This window comes from Anabrus simplex, chromosome 8 (assembly GCF_040414725.1).
Source record: "Anabrus simplex isolate iqAnaSimp1 chromosome 8, ASM4041472v1, whole genome shotgun sequence".
NCBI classification, from domain to species: domain Eukaryota; kingdom Metazoa; phylum Arthropoda; class Insecta; order Orthoptera; family Tettigoniidae; genus Anabrus; species Anabrus simplex.
The window spans coordinates 243,161,263-243,179,269 of NC_090272.1; the positions used below are offsets into that span (position 1 = coordinate 243,161,263).

At 39.5% G+C, this 18,007-nt stretch overlaps 1 protein-coding gene across 3 annotated transcripts in view; it reads left to right on the plus strand.

Annotated features, from left to right (window-relative positions):
* Positions 1-9,737: 9,737 nt before the first annotated feature.
* LOC136879052 (glutathione S-transferase) overlaps positions 9,738-18,007 on the plus strand; it is a 72,634-nt gene continuing 64,364 nt past the window's right edge. Inside the window, exons 1-2 of one of the 3 annotated variants that reach the window (XM_068228938.1) lie at positions 9,738-9,917; positions 10,221-10,359. In XM_068228938.1, the coding sequence (XP_068085039.1) occupies positions 10,224-10,359 (136 nt within the window). In that variant the 5' untranslated portion in view covers positions 9,738-9,917; positions 10,221-10,223. The other 2 variants (XM_068228937.1, XM_067152790.1) reach the window with 2 other exon arrangements.

Consider the following 18,007-nt stretch of genomic DNA (forward strand, 5'->3'; position numbering starts at 1 on the left):
AGGTAATATCTTAGTAACACTTTCTTTCTAGACGTAAATTATTTATCCATTTCCGTATATATATATTTTTTATACATTTCCATTGATATTTGAATTTTCGGGTCAAGCCACTAGGAGCGCCACTTTTGACTTGTCTCCCACAAGGTCTGTCTAGGGAGGTCAAGTCACGAATGCTTCTTATGGAGCCGCCATATTGGGTCTTTAAGCGAGCGTAACCAAAGGCAATTTAGAGGATTTCGGTGCCGTACATTGAAATAATAACAGAACATCAACTATTTTTCGTAAAGAATTTAACTGGGCATGTACTGTTCATGTATATATAACTGTATAACACTTAAATGATATTAATACATTCACAGCTATTTGAATAGGAAGATAATTAGCAGAGCCTGATTTTTTTTTAATTATTATTTTTTTTTTTAGAAACAAGAATCAACAGGAAAGCTCATGTCCTACTCTTTTACTTCCTTACAACTTGGTCTTACTGTGTTTCCTATTAATATAATCTGTCAAATACGTAATCTTATTGACAGAAACATAGAAATCTGTACAGTACATGTGTCATATTATTATTAACGGTACATGAAATACTGAACTTGAAGTACTATACTTAAACTACTAAGAGACAGTTCTAATAAATAATTTATTATTACCTTCACCGTTTTCTTTATTAAGAAAGTAATTACCGATACTGCGTTTCTAAGGGGTTACCCCAGTGTGTTGACGAACACTGAATGCCTCTTGAGTTGAGTGCATTAAATGATGTATGGTAACTGTTGTTATCTATAAACACTAATCAGAAGAAAACAAATGGAAGGGGTCCAACACTTCGAAAAATGAAGGTATCGGCAAAAGTAAGATGAAGGCCACAAAGTGCATGGAAATGAAAAACTTCCTAGGCCTCGAATGCGCTAATGCCGTCGCGGTCGGAAAAGAACAAGTGTTGACCAGGGGAAGTCGGATAGGATAGAATAGGTGAGAGCCAAACACAAGTGAAAGCAATGTCAAGACTCAGCTAAGGCCCTCGTAGTCACAACCCAGATTGATTTCCCCTTGTGGGCGGGGGCAATAGAATAACACCCACGGTATCCCCTGCCCGTCATAAGAGGTGACTGAAAGGGGCGTCAGGAGCTCCTAACTAGGGAGCGTGGGTTGGCGACCACGGGGCTCTCAACTGAGTCCTAACGTTCATGCATATAATAATAATAATAATAATAATTATAATAATAATAATAATAATAATAATAATAATAATAATAATAATAATAATAATAATAATAATAATAATAAATAGAAATTCAGTCACTATTAAGTTGAGTTAACCTAGGTTAGGCTATTTTAGGGATTACATTAGGATATTATGTTAGGCTACGGTACGTTAAATTACAGTAGTTGGTTAGTGCGAGTGTTGTGATCTTTAAGTATTTGTCCAGCCAGCTAGTGTACTCCATAGAGCATTTACGGTGAATGAAATATAGCTGTAAATAATAACTACAGTACCGTAAAAGACTGCTGTTAACAATTATTGTTGTAATGATGACAAACTGGACACAAATTGTTGGTTTGAAAAGATAGGCCAGCGAAATTAACCAATTACGGTTAAAATTTCTGACCTTGCCGGGAATCGAACCCGGGACCGCTATGACCAAAAGGCAAGCACGCTAATAATTTAGCCATGGAGCCGAACGCATGAAAATGAAATTTTCATAAACAACAATACTACTATTACACATTTCCATTTACTTTCCTTGCTTGTTTTGAAAGACAGTTCCCTTTCTTTGGGAGGTTTCCTATCACATGTCAAAGACTTGGGTGGGATGGAATTCCACTTGAGTAGTTTCCGTGCATCTGCCCTCTTTCGTTCAAATAGCGATTCTTCAAAATTTTGCTAGCAGAAAATACATAATAAGACCTATTAATATAAAACATCGTTCATACAAACATATTACTGTATTATTCAGGAATAATACGAGTGTATAAGTTCACAAAACCGCGCACAAGACGGAATTATCTGTAGATTACTATTTGTCATGCCTACGGTTTTGTACCCACTAAGCTCTCCTTTGCTTAACTTTCGGGAAGCGAAACACTCTAATTCCGTTAGTTGTCTTATTTTGACAATTTGGAGCGGCACAGTACCCCATTTTATTTCAAAATACAAGTAATAACTCACATCATTACATCGTGCACGCCCACATAACAACGATATTTGAGACCCAATATGGCCGCCACCGCAAAGGATTGTGGTAGCGTGACCAGACCTCCCTAGACAGACCTTGGTCTCCCATTTTAACAAGGCTAAATCCGGAAGTGTCGCGTATTGTCTCTACTGTATTTGATATTATAAGAAAATGCTGAGCTCTTTTTTCGTGTATAACTTTGTATGTGGACTGAGATAGTGCTCTGCTAATTAACTTTCATAGTTATTGCGAATGGGTAACCACGGCCGACTTGATGCGTCGCTCTAGCTAGCTCCTTACCGGCGTTGACAATCGGGTCCACGCACTGTAATCGGAGTAGGTACACAGCTCGACACGTGGCGCTGGCGGCCGACCTATTTACTTGGTTCTACATAGAGGCTGACAAAGAGCAGCCATTCGGGTCTGCTCGGGAGAGCAGTCAGCCCAGTCACTCGGGTCAGCTCGCCCGGCTATGTTCGTTCTCACTCGGTTCGCTTTTTCAGCTGCTAGCGGCTCCCTCCCGAAACATTCTCTCGACCGCGACAATAAAGGAAGTATTCTTGTTTTCATACCCAACATGCTTACATAATAATACAGGAGCATAATAAAATACAGTATATTATAATAAAGCAGGCACTTTATATGAAACAATAAAATATTTCTGCCGGTAGAGACTTCAGTCTTTTTACATATAAAGTAGGCATCGGTTAAAATTAAATGGCGTGTAGCTTTTAGTGCCGGGAGTGTCCGAGGACAAGTTCGGCTCGCCAGATGCAGGTCTTTCGATTTGACTCCCGTAGGTGACCTACGTGTTGTGATGATGATGAAATGATGATAAAGACGACGCATGCATTCAGTCCCCGTGCCAGAGAAATTAACCAATTATGGTTAAAATTTCCGACCCTGCCGGGAATCGAACCCGAGACTCCTGTGACTAAAGGCCAGCACGCTAACCATTTAGCCATGGAGCCGGACAACTTATCGGTACGGTACGTAGATATATATGTTATATTAAAGCATGCACTTTATACAGCGTAAAACTTACCAAACCTAATATTTTCATCTCCAGCAGAGACTTCAGGCTCTTTCACAGTTACATGATGAAACAGTATAACTGTTTATACACATGGTTTTCAACACTCGTGTTTTTCACAAAATGCCATATTTTTAAATAGGTCTATCGGTAAATGATACTATACAGAATTTACACATATTCACTGGTGCTAGAGTTACACACGCTTTACGATTACTATAATGGTGAATGTTAACTTAAGCCAATCAACTGTATGTACACATAGTTTACACAAATTTACAAGTCCTTAGCGCAACAGCAAATTCGCAGCAATTACTTCTTGCTCATTATCGGTTGGCCTCGACAAGGACATGGATGTCTTAACATGTGGCTTCTTAGTGCAAAACAATCTTTTTTGAAGCTCGAACTTTGTTTTTAAGTTTTTAGGTGGATTAGGTGTCTCAAAAATTGTAGTTTTTCGAGCCTGAATAGTTGGAATAATGGGTTTAAGATGTTCTTCAACTATTTCAGCGTCTTCTGTCGATTCTATTGCTGCAAGAATTTTTTCAAACTTTCCCCTAAGCACTGACCTGTATTGTTCAATGTTCTCGTTTGTTTTTCTTTTCAGTGGATTCCTTAATTGATTTAGGATAGTTTCTTTTTCTTCGCATGTTGGGTCTTCTTGAATTAGAAGAACATTTTCTGTGCCATCGTTCCTGTAATTATCTGTATATCTATTTGAACTCATCCCTATTAAATGAATATGTTTGCACATATTGAATTTGATAGAGGAATCGTGGCAGGTGCAAGTGTAAGCATGAATGCAGATTTTGCATTCTGTGCACCGTAACTCGCAATTGCAGTCTTTTTCGTCCGTTTTTCTTACATCATAGAATTCAGTCCTCTTCTCTGAAGGAACTCTCCACACGTCTCCTTCATTAGTGATTCCGTCTGATGTCAGAGACAATGATTTCGCGTGTCTCTGTCTAATGAATGACAGCTTGTTTGTCAGTTTTCCTTTATTTAGGAAAATCAGGCGATCGTACAATTTGTCTCGGACGAACCGCATCAGAGTATGAATGGCTATGTCTAATCTGTTGGGTTTTTTGCCTCCCATATATATATGCTTTATGACCCCATGCATCCGCTCAAGATGCATGTTCGTGTTTAAACCAGTATGCAGGCGATAGCAATAGGCCCAACTAGCAGTACAGTGTTTGTAATTGGCTTCAAAATACACTCCGAATTCCCGTGTGTCAGGGTCACTTTTTAGGTCATGGACGACTTCTTGATCCAACATTCTTGAAAAAGCAGTTTCGTCCCTTTCTTCCAACAAGACTCTTAACTGTTTATATACTTCCGCTTGTTTTTCGCTACCTTTGATTTTACAGAGGTTTTTCCTCCATGCCCGATCGACATGCCATGTGCAAAACAGCCGGAATTTAGCTGGCATCATTATTCTTAACCAGGCATTGTAAAATGTGTCTGCCATGTCCGACATGAATACCATGGGTTGCAGTGCTACTGACAGAGCGTCCCTAATTTGGGACAAGAATACTTCCATAACTGTTGTATCAGACCTATTTGTAAACATGAACGCACATGGAAAACCTTGGTATTTATCGTCAACATTTAGGAGGGTCGTCAGCTCAAAACCATACTTATTTAGACCATGTGTACTATCGAGACAAATGTAATTAATTCCGTATCGTTCGAGTGTTTCCTTTTGCGCCTCATTCATGATAACGAGGACGAAATCTTCTTCATTCAGTTGCGGACATGTCACCGAAGATATACCTTGAGCTTTATAAAAACGCACTAAATCGCCACGATCTTGCATTTCACGAACCCATGATTCGACGCTGGTATAGTCATTATTGTGCCGTACAGCTTCAGATTTTAAATTGTACGTGTGTTCTATATTCAGAAGATCCTTCCTTGTAAGAAGATGTAGACGCTCTATGTCTGATTCGCCGAGAGAAAATCTTACGTCATCCAAGATGCAATCGAAAGGAATTTTCATGGCGATTTTTCTAGCAATGTCATCTCTTTCCGATTGCGTTAGTCTCAGACGACCTAATTCTTCACGGTGACCAACATGTGAAGAACAGAAGTTTACAGTGACTTCTCCAGATGAATGGAAAGTAACGTCAATCTTGGCTGGGCAGTGTCCACTTATTTTGTTCGAACCAAGTACCTTTTGGTGTCGCATGTGTTCTCCTCTTGGCTTAAATTCCCCATCCCTGTGGCATCTGAAGGTCATTTTAGTGGCATCGTCCACTTTTCGTACATATTTCGAACGCCATGTAACGAATTCACAAACCTGGTTCTTTTCTATTGTGCGCTTCCAGTTATAGAATTCCTCACCACTCGAAAATTCTAAAGTTTCATTTTTGATTCGAATTCCATGCTCATTTTCAAAATGTTTAACCATATCAGATTTTGTTGCTCGTTTCTCTAAACAAAGCGGGCACTTCACCTCCGAATACACTTCACTGGAAGGTCTTGTAGTGGGCCTGTGTTTCGCACTTTTATGACGCATTAAATTGAACTTCTTGTTAGTGCTGAAAGTGCACAAATCACATACAAATTGTGAATAAGTATTTGAATGTTTAACTTTTACTGTACATTTTTATTTAAATTTTTCCTGTAATTAAATGACGCGTTGCATACACTGCAGGTAAACTTATCCATTGTGAAAGTTACTAGCTGAAATATAGATATGACAGGTTAGGCCACTTTAACTGCTATCTCTTTGCAATAGAATACAATCAATAACAGTACTGAAAACATCACAGAATTAGAGATGCATAACAAATATTGCAAAAAGAATCCGACAATTGTCACGCTTTAAAACTGAGACGTCCAGCACATATCACCAAAAGAAATATCTATCACGCTTCTCATGAGGAAGATGACTGACTAGGGACAGTGAGTGTCCGTATATGTGAGTCCAGACGAACACAAAAGAACAGGCCAAATGCTTGTTAATTAATGAGCCACTTTAAGTACTATCTCTTTGCAGTAGAACTTAAACGCATATTATTCAACAACAGTACTGAAAACATACGAGAGACGCATGCCAACTATTCAAAAAGGAGTCCAACAATTACCACGTTTTAAAACTGAGACATCACAAATCACCAAAGAATTAACTCTTACGCTCCTGATGAGGGAGATGCGAAGCATGTGTCCGGGCCACCGCCGTCTCGATCCTCCTAATCCTCTTATAGGAGGATCGAGACGGCGGTGGTCCGGGCATACACGGAAGGACCCGAGCTGACCCGAGTGACTGGGCTGACTGCTCTCCCGAGCAAACCCGAGTGGCTGCTCTTTGTCAGCCCGTAGAACCAAGTGACCTATTTGCGGTAGAAATGCATACTTCTTTATGGGAAATATATTGACTTTGATTGCCAATTTATCGTAATTTAGAGTTATGGAGAATGTTACATAGGTTAATACTGTTAAAATGATTAATCCTAAAGGTTACTTTCGTTGATATTTGCCAAAATGATGTCGTGAAATGAAACTGCGGGGAGGTGACTTAGTCCAGCTGACGTTCTGATATTGTCTCTGATTGCCGATGTATCTTAATTTAGGGAATAAAATAGTATGTTATATTGACTAATATTGTTAAAATGATTAATCCTGAAGGCTACTTTCATTGATATGTGCCAAAATAACGTCGTGAAATGAAACTGCGGAGGATGGAGTAGACCAACTGACGTTCCTTAATTGTGAGGAATAATAGTAATCGTTTTTATTATCATGGCATTAAGATACATAGCAGAACTTACCACAATACTTTTGTCCTCTGATGTTAATATTGAGATTAAGAGTCAGTGTTCAATTAGAGTTTTAAAATTCTTCAAGCGCTCCTCTCAGGAAGGGGGCTGGACAAAACATAAAAGTCTTCATTTTCCATATTCGTTGTATGCATAACATAAATATTTTGACTCAAACATGTTTATATTTTAATTTAAATATACATAGTTTCAGATGACATTTCATTCATACCTTTCACTCGAATATTAAATACCGGGCAAGTTGGCCGTGCTAAATTCAGACAATAATTTTTACTTGAAATGCAGTAGGGTGGAACAAGTTGGCCGCGCGGCGTACAGCTGTGAGCTGTGAACTTGCATCCGGGAGATAGTGGGTTCGAACCCAATAGTGATTCTTACTTGTCAATGTTTAAATGTTAAAGTTCAGATTATCTTGGATAAAAAAGTGTTTGTTGCTGTCATATGGAAAATACGACACCGCCTAAAGGATTATTCTATGAAAGAAAATCCATGGGTAAAAATACCTGATTAGCGGGATTAGCTACCACTCCCGGGGTCCCGGGATCGATTCCTGGCCCTGCCACGAAATTTCAAAAGTGGTACGACGGCTGGAACGGGGTCCACTCAGCCTTGGGAGGTCAACTGTGTAGAGAGGTGTATCGATTCCCACCTCAGATATCCTCGAAGTGGTTTTCCATAGCTTCCCACTTCTCCTCCAAGCAAATGCCGGGATGGTAACTAATTTAAGGCCACGGCTGCTTCCTTCCCTCTTCCTTGTCTATGCCTTCCAATCTTCCCATCCCCAATACAAGGCCCCTGTTCAGCATAGACGTTGCGGCCGCCTGGGCGAGGTACTGGTCATCCTTCCCGGTTGTATCCCCGACCCGCAGTTTCACGCTCCAGCTCACTACCCTTGAGGGTGTAGAGGTGGAATCCCTCACTGAGTCCGAGAGAAAAGCCAACCCTGGAGGGGTAAACAGAGCAAGAAAGAAAGAAAGAAAGAAAGAAAGAAAGAAGGTAAATGCCCGAAATAGAAACGGAAAACTAAGATGAGAGTGCTACCTGCTTTTAGCCACTCCGTAGTTTTGTCCTGGTCTACAGAGAATTCGTGAAATGGTAGTGTCCCTTTGCTCTTTTTTTCCTGTTCGGAATACAAAAAAGGCACACAGCAATATATATTCGAATATTTCCTAACACAGTTAATGACAAGCAAATCACCACACCATTAAAAAACGAATTAGCGCATAAATTAAAATGCTTGTTCAGGACGAAGTTACAGCGAGAAATAACTTTGTTCTTGTTTCCATTAAATTTCTGCTCGAAGTACGAAAAGGTGCACAAGAATGTCACAAATTCCAAGATTTGTAAACACAATTTAAATATATAATCATCACACTACACAATAAAAAAATAAATTTACTAGCGCATAACTAACAGATCTCAATATCAAGCCAACAAGCACCTCATTGCAAAAACATTGCCAACATTTACGACAGCAAAACCATATAAATAAAATTGGAAATGCGGCAATTTGTGATATACAGCTTCCTGTCAGTGGGTAGTAGGCCAGCGGTCCAGCGGCATTACGGTGAAACTTTCCAATTACAGCCTTAAGCCCCATTCACAATGCAAACGTAACGTAACGTAACGTAAACTTAAAATTAACGTTAACTTAGAAGTTAGCGGCCATCTTATCTAATGGATCCATTCACAATGCGCCGACGTAAACTTAACTGCGAGTCCGTAAAATTAATGGATTGCAAACTCCAAGCTCTTGCGGTTAATTTTACGTTAACTATAAGAACCAGCCAATCAGAGCAGAGGTAAACATTGTGTGTTGTGCACGATATAATGACTTCTTTCGGCGAAACACTTGTAATTCTCTTTCAAAATAGTCTTTGTGTATACGCTATGTATGATAGAAGGAAAAAGAATTACAAATACGCTGTACCGAAAAATAATAGGTGGAAATGAATATCCTGTAGTAATGAAATCTGACAATAAAAGGCGGGGGACAAGCTCGCAACGCTGGCAAACGGACGAGAGACAATCCCTGTCATAAATAAAACAGTGTCCCTGTATATTTCTTAACATTATGACGGACTACTAGTTTACGAAAACGATATCATATAAACAACTAGATCCAAACATCTTATCGGGGTGTGATAGATAGGGTCATAGATGTCGGTAAAGGATACCTTACATTTCTTTTTTATTACAAAAGGGGAAGCAAATCGTAAGAAAGGCAAACAGTTCAAGTTTCATCCGCATGTCCAAAACGAACTGATGAGGGTCATTTCTTACAGTAGATTACCGAAATCGCCCTGAGATAACCTTTTTTGCTTCAAGGGATGAACCCATTTTCTGCACCGTTGTTTAGATCGCTTTTTCAGGTACCGTAGGCCTACACAGCTCCCAGGAGCAAAGCAATAGATGTTTGAAGTAATAGGAATTCCGCTACCACGTTGTTTGATTCCATCGAGGTATTGAAATATAAAACTGCGAGATAGCCCAAAACCTGACTTCCGTACTAAATAACATGGCAGTGTTTTGATTGGCTGCTGTGTACGCTTTACGTTAATGTTATGTTCCTCCATTGTGAATACCACAAATTTTACGTTAAGTTTACGGTTACGTTTGCATTGTGAATGGGGCCTTATGCTGGGCTTCACAAGCGATTGTCAAGGCCGGTATTTAAGGAGCGCAGCGAGGGATCCAGTTGGCCGTGGGGTAACATTTTGTACCGGTACCCAAGAACCTTGGTCTTTCGTTTCAGCACTTCCGGTGTCCTGTTACACTGCCCGTTTATCGCTTGTTTCGTTGCTGTTATTCTCTTTGATTTCTGTTATAGTGACATTTGTTCAAGCCGAAGGTATTCGTTTGAACTAAACTTGAAGCGTTGTACGATACAGATTTGGGTACCTAGTCGGTGAGTAGCAGGTAAAGATTTAAAATTTTCGTTCTGGCAGTCATTTGATGTAGATGTGTTCCCGGCAATTTGCCACACAAATTTGCCGACGTAGTTCATAGGACGAGCGGGGACTGGTCAATTTAGTTTCAGCTCCGATCAGCCGCATTATGGTTAGGGCTTGACTGCCTGCTACGGGTGTTTAATATTCCTGTATACCAAGAAGTAAGTTTAGTAAACGATTTCGGCACCGTCATAAGTAATGCCAGTATCAGTAATTTCAGTCCCGTAGAATATATACGTCTGTATTGAATTGTTCTCTTTTTTTTTTTCAGACAATGGCTCCTAAATACAAGTTAACTTATTTCCCTGTGAAGGCACTGGGTGAACCCATTCGATTCCTGTTGTCCTATGGAGGAATGGAATTTGAAGATTATCGTTTTGAAGTAGAGCGCTGGCCAGAATTGAAACCCAGTAAGTGTAATTGTGATTTTAGTTATCTAATCTAAGGGTATGGCAGGTGTGTCCCTGGCTATCACAGTGAACACATCTATTCTCTACAAAGTATTCTACGTAAGATTTATACTATTTCATATCCATTATGATGCAATTAAACTTATGCTGCACATATTGAATTTGTACCTGAAATCCATTTCCAACTGTCGATTTTATGAAGGAAAAACAACAGCATTATCAGTCTTTCCTCTGCATATTTTTTCCACATGTGAGTAACTCACTGGATCCGGTTTATCTTGAAAAAGTTTGTTTAATGTTTCTGGGGTCGTCGGCGGCTGTAACTCGATCTGGGTATATATAACTTTTCCTGCATACATTGAGCAGTTCGACTCAGTTTATGGATGTGTTTGCCATGACTAAACAGACCAATCCTGGCATAAAACATACGCCCATACAAATCACACTGAATGAATGAAGGAAGGAGGGCAGGGTTGTAATTGACAAGAGTTTTTTTACTTGTCGCTTGACCTCTTGATGTCTGCAGCATTCTCTTTCGAACAAGTTGATCGGTGGATGTAGTGTTCCGCCACAGTGAACGGTCCACAGCACATTCTTCCCATGTCTGTATATTTTTACCAGTTGCCTTCATGATGTGTTTCAGCTGGTCCTTAAAATGCTGAAGAGGGGCTTTATGAGGTCTACTGCCGGAGCAGAGTTCATCATAAAGAATTTGGCAGGGAAGCCTGGTATCACCCATGCGGAGAACATGGCCTAACTATTTCAGTTGATGAGCGATGATTGTTGCCTCAATGTTTTTTAGCTGCGCTTTGTCGAGAACTGGCATGTTGGTCAGATAGGCCTCCCACTTAATATTTAAGATTTATCTCATTGTTTGTTGGTGGAAGTGCTCAAGGTTTTTGATATCACGGCAATAGTGTCCATGTTTCACAGCCATACAGCAGCGTGGAAATGACAACAGCTTTGTACACCATGATTTTGGTATGCAGTTTTAGGTCATTATTCATGAAGACTCTGTGCATTAACCATTTGAATGCTGCACGAGCAGCCCCAATTCCTTTATCATCTTGTTCGCAGGTACACCATTTAGACAAAATGCTTCCAGGATATGAAAAGTGATCAGCCTGCTCCAGTGTTATGTCTAAGATGGAGATACTGAACTTGGGAAGAGTTAATCTTGGAGCAGGTTGTGCAAGTAACTTTGTTTTTTCGCATTAATTGCAAGACCAAAGTGGTCCCATGCAGTTTTAAAGCAGTTGACTGACTGTTGTAGTTCTGCAGGTGTTAGAGCAGGAGATGAGGTGTCATCGGCATACTGCAGTTCTGTCAGTCAATCACTACTGATCTGCATTTAGGGCAGTCGTCCAGGTGGCAGATTCCCTATGTTGTTTTCCTAGCCTTACAGCCGGCTATCGCCAGTTCACTCGTAGGCGCCGTCATATGCTGTTAAATATGTTCATTAGGGTACAAGGAAGGAGTAGAGGTGCGAAAATACGAGGTTTTTGTATTATTACCTGCCATATAGAACACTGAAGAAGACACTATATAGGACTGGTAGAGCACATGGCGACCATGTTTACTTGGTGACGGAGGGGTGATGACGTCATACCTGACGTCACAGGGTGTAAGAGAGAGACAGGGAATTAATATCCGAAAACTAAGTGCCCTAAATTGAGTCTAATGCGGAACTTTGAAGCTGATTGCTGGTCAATTTTTGGGAAGGGAGCTTCGTCTCAATTTCTTGCTGTTAGACTCCAGTTCTACTGTGACCCTGGAGGGGGAATGTTTGATGCTGCTCTATTTAGACTCGATTTAGGGCACTTTAAGCAAGCTCATAATAAATAACAGCTTACTTGGAAGGAGTGAAAGAAAAAGCATTCAACAACAATTTGAACAGTGTCATGAAGCCAATCATTTTTAAAACCTTTTAACTGGAAGACAGACATTTTTAATGTAACAAAGTGAAACTTTTAACAACTATTCCAGTGAATAGAGATAGATTTTAAGCTGACCAACTATGTAATCATCCAATCTCATTTCATTAACCCATAAACCCCCACATTGTTTTAACATCATTTTAATTTAAGTTGTATTCTAGTAGTCTTTAAGAGAATCAATGTACTTGCAAATAACGTGTTCAGAAACTTAGCGATTCACCTACGCTTAACAACAGCTGAAGATGTTTCCAAGTGAGAATGAAACATGTACTGTTTACAAATAAAAATTTGCTAAAAAGCAAATAAAAACTATCAAAAACGTGGAAGATTTTCAATTATTGTAACTCTCATGAAGAACCTGTCCAGACATGTCGTCATGAAGAGCTTGAACAAATTCCACTTAACATTCAGGACATCCAAAATGTCCTTTCTGCAAAGCGGGTCGTGATACCGAATTAGTCTTTTTCCAGATCATGGAAAACTAAATACAGAGGCTGCTCTTGCTCTCCGCATTTTTCCTGGAGTTGTCTAGCACAGATGATCATATCTGTTGTGCCTCTGGAGGTTCGGAAACCACATTGAGACTCTAGTAAAATCCTCTCTGAGATAACTTGGAGCCAGTTTAGTTGAATTCTTGCGAGAATATTACCTGCAATCGACAAAAGCGATATACCACAATAGTTCCCACATACGCTACGATCGCCTGTCTTGAAGATAGTGATGATGGTAGCATTCTTCAAGTTGTCAGGTACTTCTCGAGTATCCTAAATCAAGAGGTTGAGTGTGAAAAGTTTAGTCTTCAAGGGTATACCTCCATTTTGTATCGGTTCCAGAGGGATGTTATCACAACCAGGAACCTTTCTTGGTTTCAGTTGATTGAATGCGTTGGTGGAGTCTCTGTATATGGGTGGAACTTCTAAGGGACATTACGGAGAAAGTCCTCAGCGACATTGGAGGCACGATTTAGAAGCACAGAGAAATGTTCCTTCAATCGCTTTAAAATTTCTCCATTATCAGTTAAAATGATGGAGTTGTCAGCAGTGACCCTGATGAAGATCGAATTGGACCATGTATGTCCTTTATGCCACCATAGAAGTTTTGCAGGTCATGGGCATCAGATAGTCTTTGCAGTTTTTCAGCTTTTTTGTTGCTACCAGTTATTTTTGATTCCCCTAATTTGTGCTCGATATTGTCCTTTAAGTTCCAAGAAATGTGATTGCTTCATATTGGAAGACGGATCTTGAAAATGGGCTTCCCGTTTAGCATTGATCAGACATTTAATTTCTTCATTATTTTTATCAAACCAGTCTTGTCTTTTTTCCCTCACAAAACCAGTTGTTTTCTCTGCTGACTGGATGACTAGCCAGTTTGTTTGAGATTGCATTTCTGTAATCTGTAGCAATGGATTCAATTTGAAGTTAAGAATTATCAAATTTCTTTCTGGGCAGTTTCTGGATGGATCTTTTTGTTTTGCGACAGATTGAGATTCTCAACCAGCAAAAAAGTCCAGCAGTCATCGATCTTTCTTGTGGCCCTTGTAACAGACATCTTTTTTATCACATTGCCTGCCGGGCTGAGTGGCATAGACGGTTAAGGCGCTGGCCTTCTAACCCCAACTTGGCAGGTTCGATCCTGGCTCAGTCCGGTGGTATTTGAAGGTGCTCAAATACGACAGCCTCGTGTCGGTAGATTTTCTGGCACGTAAAAGAACCCCTGCAAGACTAAATTCCGGCACCTTGGCATCTCCGAAGACCGTAAAAGTAGTTAGTGAGACGTAAAGCAAATAACATTATTATTATTATTATTATTGTTACCTACCCCGAATATAACCAAATCACAACTTGAAGATAGAAATAAAATCATTCAACTCAAGCAGGCTCAAGCTGTAAGACTGCAAGAGAAAATAATAATTATTAACAATAATAATAATAATAATATCATTATCATCACATTGCCTGGTGATGATATAGTCAAGGATATGCCAGTGCTTTGAGCGAGAATGCATCCAAGTGGTCTTGTAGCGATTAGGCAGGCAGAACTGTGTATTAGTAATGAAGAGTTCATGTTCAGCACATAAACCAAGGAGCAGTAGACCATTGGCATTACAGTTGCCAAGTCCATGTTTTCCCATCACATTGCCCCATAATTGGTGATCTTTACCAACTCTGGCTTTGAAATTGCCTAGTAGTAAGAGTTTGTCTCTTGGTGGTACTTTGGTGATAGTAGTGCTCAGCAGGTTGTAGAATTGATCTTTAGCTTCTACATCAGCATCCAAGGTAGAAGCATATGCAGAGATGAGTGTCATAGATTTAGCTCCAGAAAGTGGGATTCGGAGAGTTTTAATTCTTTCGCTGGCAGCAGTTTGAGTTAGCTTATAATCATTCACCAATGTGGTCTTCACAGCGAATCCAACACCATGAATGCGGTGTCTCGCTCATCTTTTCCCTTCCGGAAGATTGTGTAGCCTGAGTTGAACTCTGTAAATTTACCTTTGCTGGACAGTCTGGTTTCACTTATGGCAGCATTATCAATGTTCATTCGTCCAAGCTCATGGGTGACAAGCACTGTTCTTCTGTCAGGTCTGTTATTGTCTTTCAAATCATGTAGGGTTCGAACATTCCAGGTTCTTATCAAAGTTTTGGTAATCGCCATTTTTCAACCGCATAAGGGGTGCCCCACCAGGTGCGGCTTCCCAGCTGGCTGAGAGTGTGATTACTGATGTTTAGCCCACATTTTCTAGGGCCTTCCCCGTTCATGATGGGCTGCGGTGATCCTAAATAGGCCTGCCCAAACACAGACGCAGGACCGAATTCCTCAGTAGTCACTGGGTTTCAGAAAGACGACCATCACACATCTGCTGCCAACGTGCAGGTCCGAACTAGATGCTTTCAATTTCACCCAAAAGCCTGCCTCCACCATCCGTATCCCCTCCCATCGCCGTTGGACTTGAGTTGAAGGGCATGACAGCAGGAAAAATTGCCACAAAATGGATCGCAGCTTGCAAGGAACTGACCCACACACTATGATTTTGGAACTCTACCTGCGGTACAAATGAAATGCGACGTGCAGGTTCTAGTATCACGACTGTAACAGACTGCCGCAGATTCAAAAACCCATTGAGTTGCACCTTCACAACCAGCCTCTACGACTGTTGAGAACCACAAAAAGGAGGTTCCTCCGTGCCGTTGGGCTTAAAATACAGATGATGGGTTCCAAGTGTCATTTCCTATACTGGGGTACCATCACTCCACGCAAAGGGGACACCCATTTCTTTACAAAAAACAATATGTATATGAGTTTCCACCTTATCAATACAAATTTATTTTACATTAAGCAGGTAAATATAGTCAAGACTAGTTTCGACCCCTAGGGGGTCATCCTCAGTTGACAAGCGTTAAAAATGTATTGTTTACAAAAACATCACATGTAGTGGTAAAAGCTTAAATTAATTTGAACCGATCATTAATGTTGGTATGTCTGGTACATGATTGACTGGTGTGCATCATCCATGAAGACACATATTATTTTTTATGCTACTACCATCCAATTTTTTAGGTTATACAATGTGGAATATACATGCATTTATGCAACTCAACAGTGGCAAGTTTAACAATGTACATTTAAAGTTGGTTCATAAATTACACATTGGCTATTGATTAGGACATTGGTTTGAACTGTTTTGTACACATAAATATTTTTACGGACCCATTTTATTAGAACACTATATCTAAGACTATTATGAAAAATTCGTCAACCCCATTTGTTCCAAAACAATGTACATGTTGCACCACATATCAATAACATTAATGTAATGTGTTTTTAACCAGGCATATATGACATACATATACCACTGTTTTAGCTATATGTCCATTTTGACAGCATTATTTAATGCCTATGCTAAGCAAATAGTTTTCATTTAAAATTTTAACCTTATACTAAGACTCAATCAAGAGTAACAGGCTTTACAAACTGATTTTAGCATCTAAGATATATGCCAGTAAGGTGTTACATTGATATTCTAGTCAAAAGTGTTCAAACCAATGTCCTAATCAATAGCCAATGTGTAATTTATGAACCAACTTTAAATGTACATTATTAAACTTGCCACTGTTGAGTTGCATAAATGCATGTATATTCCACATTGTATAACCTAAAAAATTGGATGGTAGTAGCATAAAAAATATGTGTCTTCATGGATGATGCACACTAGTCAATCATGTACCAGACATACCAACATTAATGATCGGTTCAAATTAATTTAAGCTTTTACCACTACATGTGATGTTTTTGTAAACAATACATTTTTAACGCTTGTCAACTGAGGATGACCCCCTAGGGGTCGAAACTAGTCTTGACTATATTTACCTGCTTAATGTAAAATAAATTTGTATTGATAAGGTGGAAACTCATATACATATTGTTTTTTGTAAAGTAATATCTATCAATACGGAAATGAAACTTATAAACAACACAAGGGGTCACCTATCCGAAGCCGTTGGCCCCTATGTGGGAGTAGAGTTATTTACTGCCGCTTGACACTTGGCGTTAAGTTTTTACAGCTGGTTGCCAAGCCAACTAACCCTCCTCCTCTCCCATTCTGGACTTGGGACCGGACAGTGGTGGAGTTGTTTGTGGGGTAAAATTCTACTAAAGATGAAAAAGAAAGGTTAAGAATCAGACGTGGAGAGACTCCCAACATCACAGTGCGCTATTCAAGGCTACCAACTGATGTCCATTGTTGCCAAATGGTTATGTAAAATCCTGCTGTGAAGGCATTAAAAAACTGCCAAATTACAACAAAAACATCTTGAGTTCAGATAATTTTTGTTTGAGTGCCCCAAAATTAGAAAACTGTCAAAGAAGTTCATTTGTCCAAAGTTGAAAGTGATACTTACAATAAATGCAGTTCAGGTTCCTCAGTATGAGATTCCAGTGTCTGACGTCGATGTACCAGGCGTCGAAATACTGTAGCCTAAGATTGAAGTGTATCTATTTTCTTTTAAAAGTCAGTAGGAACCCCATAATTGTAACAGCATTTATCCACTCTCCTGAGTTCCACTTAAACAGCAAAAATAACATGAAGATGATTGTGTCATATCGTTCCTACTCTGGCAAACTAGCGAATCTGCAAATTGTCAAAAGGTTAGAGGAGCTGAAAGAAGTTGTGATTACTCATGTCATATCAATTTTTATATTTAATTATTGGTTTCATGTGTTAGGCATAAGGAACAAGTTGCAGATGTGAGACTTTGTCAGAGGGTAGACAATATTTAACCAATAAAATCTACACCAAAACTTCAGAAGTACAGATTCCCTAGTTTGTCACTTTCGCTAGTTTGCCAGAGTGGGGACGATATCATATTACATGAATAGGTTTTATCCGGATTTATCAGGCTAAATGTTCACTCTACCTCAGTGTTTGACATGGTAATACAGGTGGTCTCTTTGCTAGACTTGAATGTTTTGCTATCATTATAATTTGAAATCTTACTCCACAATGAATTTGAACTATTTGTTTTTACAATGCTTAGTAAAGCTAAAGGTTCCACCTATTCAATACGTTATGGTAATGGTCTATTTAGAACATCACATATTTATTTTAACTTATCATAAAATACATCTTTGGGACCGGTTTCGGCAATCCACTATGCCATTATCAGCCATTGAGTTTTTTATAGCAAGGAACATTCAAAAATTTAAAAATATGCAAT